Here is a 3,676-nt window from a genome sequence, read left to right as displayed (position 1 = left end):
AAGTTTGCTGAAAACTCTTCGAAAGCCCACGTCCGGGGACTGTGCCTACCTGAGGAGTCCCAAGTGGGGCGAAACCGTCGTGGGCTGTCGAAGAGTTTTCAGCAACCTCGTGAGTAGTTTCTTTCATGAAAAACTTTCGTTTACCTAATGGGTTTGCCGCTATGGATGTCACCGTGAGTACCAGCAATTTCAGATGTTGCTGGTCATAACACCTTCGCGGTATGCTTCAAATGACGAGAATTTCAACCGAACATTTTTGTTCACATGGGGTTTTCCGTTGATCCTTGAGACCTCATGCAAAACGACTGCGTACGTTTTTAGTCCCGCCCAAGAGAGCTGCCTGGTGACTGCATTGGCTTAGAGAATCGAAGGTAGTTTCATTCGTAACGGCAAAACTGGAAAGCAAAATGTAAGAAAATGGAGAACAGACGCCTGGTTCCAGGGCTCTCAGCGGTAAAAACCAGGTGCGTGTCGCCATAATTAAGGAAGTTCACTGTAAGCGGGCAACACAGAAGTTTCTAGTTTACTGCATTTTGCCGTGTACTCAACAGCTGGCTGTCAAACCTCTCATGAACAGTATCCAAAATAGCCAACGCTCGGGGTAGCGTGTTCCTAACACAAGGACCGTTTTTGACCGATTTACAAGGTGTGCTTTTTTCTAGGAGAGCACTGTACTTGTTGGCTTTTCCGCTCCGCAGTCTCAGGGTAGCGTGTTCCTAACACAAGGACAGGTGTGCTTTTTTCTAGGACAGCACTGTACTTGTTGGCTCCGCGGCACACAACCACACTTCCTAATTCAGTAATGGTATATGAACAAGTCATTGATTAAGCGTCACTGGTCTCTTACCAGTCTGATTCCAACCTGCATATATGGAGTCATGAGAGGGCAAATCCGCGGCAACAGAAAAATGCAAATGAAGTGAGTAAACATTTTTATTAAACTTCATTTTCAATCTAATCTGGTGAAGAACCTTATTAGTAGCCATAGTACTCCCCAAGGTTGCCTAATTTGTCGTAGTCTCCATGGCTCCCGTATTTAGAGTAGTCATTCCCGCTGCCGTATCCGCTCAGTTTGCCATATGCATCGTACTTACTACGACCCTTAAGTTTACCGTAGACATCTTTGTCAGCTGTTCCCTTGGTTTTACCCTCTTGGCCGTACTCAGCGTACTTGTCAAATTTGCTGAAAATATCACTTTTACCGTAGCCGTTGAACTTGCCCTGTGCCTTGAGCTTGCCGTACAGGTCGAAATTGCTCTTCAGCTTCTTGTCACCTGTCTTCTTGGCTTGTCCATAGCTTTCATACTGGTTATAGTGCTTCTTCTTACTATAACCGTTTTGAGCACCACCACTGCGGAACTTCGTCACAGTCTGGTATTCGGAAGATTCATCTTCATATCCAGTACCGTAAAACTTGCCCTTGGCTTTAAGATAGGAGTCGAGTCCGTGGTCCGTGTTGTCTTCAGCCTTACCATGTGTGAAGAAACTGCCTCCCTGTGTGTAATAACCTGCTTCAGCCTCCTGATCATGTTCTACGGAAGTGCCATCGTAGACAGAGTCACCATGAGCGCTCAAACCACCCCGAAGGTTGTAGTCATAGGATGACACATCAGCCCCGGTAGCATCTTCGTAGGCGCCTCGGTAAAAGCGTCCCACCTTAGCCCTTTGCCCCCGGCCATAACCATCGACCAGAGTGGCTGGTACTAAAGCTACCAAAAGAAGGCAAATCAGTTTCATGATGTTGGGCTTGGTATATGATTTCGCCTCGCTATTCGACTTTTATAGACTGTTCATTGTAATCCACCCGTGTTAGCATCAAGACGTACAAGTAGCATCATGGCCGCAAGCGCCATTTATCGATCTATTAATTCTGTAGCTTCAGTGCACTCAGCTGACTAGACTGCGAAATTAATTGATTCCCCAAGACACTGTTCTGTGGTCATCAGTTGAATGAAGGACGAATTACGCTTCGTTGCAACTAAAGGAAATTATCGTTAAGAGTGTTTTTGAATTGGAGTTACCTATTACCCAAGAAGTCACCTGAGGTTACCAGCCAAAACGATGCCTTCCAGAGGGTAGTTTCCACAGAGAGGAACAACCATATGATCACCAGTCTGACTGCTTTTGTTTCCAATTGGGCTATTAAAATTATGTTTAATTAATTAATTTCACTTCTTGAGTGCTTTCTCAGTCTAGAAGACGAGAGCTTAAAGTGCAGTATTGTTTATAACCTTCACAAAACTCATCACAAAAGATAGAAAAAATAATATAGTTGTGATAGCCTAAGGAAATTACCTTCAGGGATCGAACTTAAGTCGGTTGCTTTAGCGACAGGTCTCTTCATAATGAGTAGCTCTACAGAAATAACAAAAACACCACCATTATATTGTAATGCACTACTCATAAGGTTGCTGAAAACTCCTCGACGGCCCACAACGGGTTTCGCAATCATGGCCGCAAGCGCCATTTATCGATCTATTAATTCTGTAGCTTCAGTGCACTCAGCTGACTAGACTGCGAAATTAATTGATTCCCCAAGACACTGTTCTGTGGTCATCAGTTGAATGAAGGACGAATTACGCTTCGTTGCAACTAAAGGAAATTATCGTTAAGAGTGTTTTTGAATTGGAGTTACCTATTACCCAAGAAGTCACCTGAGGTTACCAGCCAAAACGATGCCTTCCAGAGGGTAGTTTCCACAGAGAGGAACAACCATATGATCACCAGTCTGACTGCTTTTGTTTCCAATTGGGCTATTAAAATTATGTTTAATTAATTAATTTCACTTCTTGAGTGCTTTCTCAGTCTAGAAGATGAGAGCTTAAAGTGCAGTATTGTTTATAACCTTCACAAAACTCATCACAAAAGATAGAAAAAATAATATAGTTGTGATAGCCTAAGGAAATTACCTTCAGGGATCGAACTTAAGTCGGTTGCTTTAGCGACAGGTCTCTTCATAATGAGTAGCTCTACAGAAATAACAAAAACACCACCATTATATTGTAATGCACTACTCATAAGGTTGCTGAAAACTCCTCGACGGCCCACAACGGGTTTCGCACATCAGGTAGGTGCGGTCCCCGAGTTTCCATCAAATTTATGTTCTACTTGAAACCAAACTGCACGAATTTAGCGAATATACACTCATTTGCAAACTAATTTGGTCTTTCGAGGGACTCACCTGGAACCCAGCCGAGTCTTTCGGTTTTGATGTTTCCAGGCAACTGAATATGCAGCACCAGACCGCCTCATGTTCCAGTTGGTACGAGCAGAACTTAAGTACAGCATAAAGTTGACAGAAGCTCGGGGACTGCGCCTACCTGATGAGCCCAAGGAAAGGCGAAACCGGTTGTGGGCTGTCGAGGAGTTTTCAGTAATCTTGTGAGTAGTGCGTTACAAAATATATATGTATCGCGATATCTCGAATATCATAGCGAGGCGGTCTGGTGCAGCACATTCAGTTGCCTGGAAACATCAAAACCGAGGGATTCAGCCGGGTTCCAGGTGAGTCTCTCGCAAAAAACAAATTAGTTTGCTAATCACTATTATCTGTCCAAACATCTTTTTTATGTGCAATAACCCTACTCGGCGTCGGAAGTGATTCGACATCCGACCGCGTTTGTATAGTGGCTTGAATATTTCCTGGACCCAATGAGCTTTCAAAAGTGCTTTTCAA

General features: G+C 43.9%; 1 protein-coding gene across 1 annotated transcript; it reads right to left on the bottom strand.

Moving 5' to 3' along the window:
* Positions 1-975: 975 nt before the first annotated feature.
* Positions 976-2,467, bottom strand: T265_06805 (hypothetical protein; the record flags this gene model as incomplete). The annotated part of the gene is made up of 2 exons (XM_009172170.1): positions 976-1,703; positions 2,296-2,467. 2 exons carry the CDS (start codon positions 2,465-2,467, stop codon positions 976-978), a joined length of 900 nt encoding a protein of 299 aa, XP_009170434.1.
* Between the last annotated feature and the right edge of the window lie 1,209 nt (positions 2,468-3,676).

The sequence above is a fragment of the Opisthorchis viverrini genome, assembly GCF_000715545.1.
Source record: "Opisthorchis viverrini unplaced genomic scaffold opera_v5_147, whole genome shotgun sequence".
NCBI classification, from domain to species: Eukaryota; Metazoa; Platyhelminthes; class Trematoda; order Opisthorchiida; family Opisthorchiidae; genus Opisthorchis; species Opisthorchis viverrini.
Note: the sequence above shows the minus strand (reverse complement) of the source record. Positions and strands in the feature narration are given on the sequence as shown.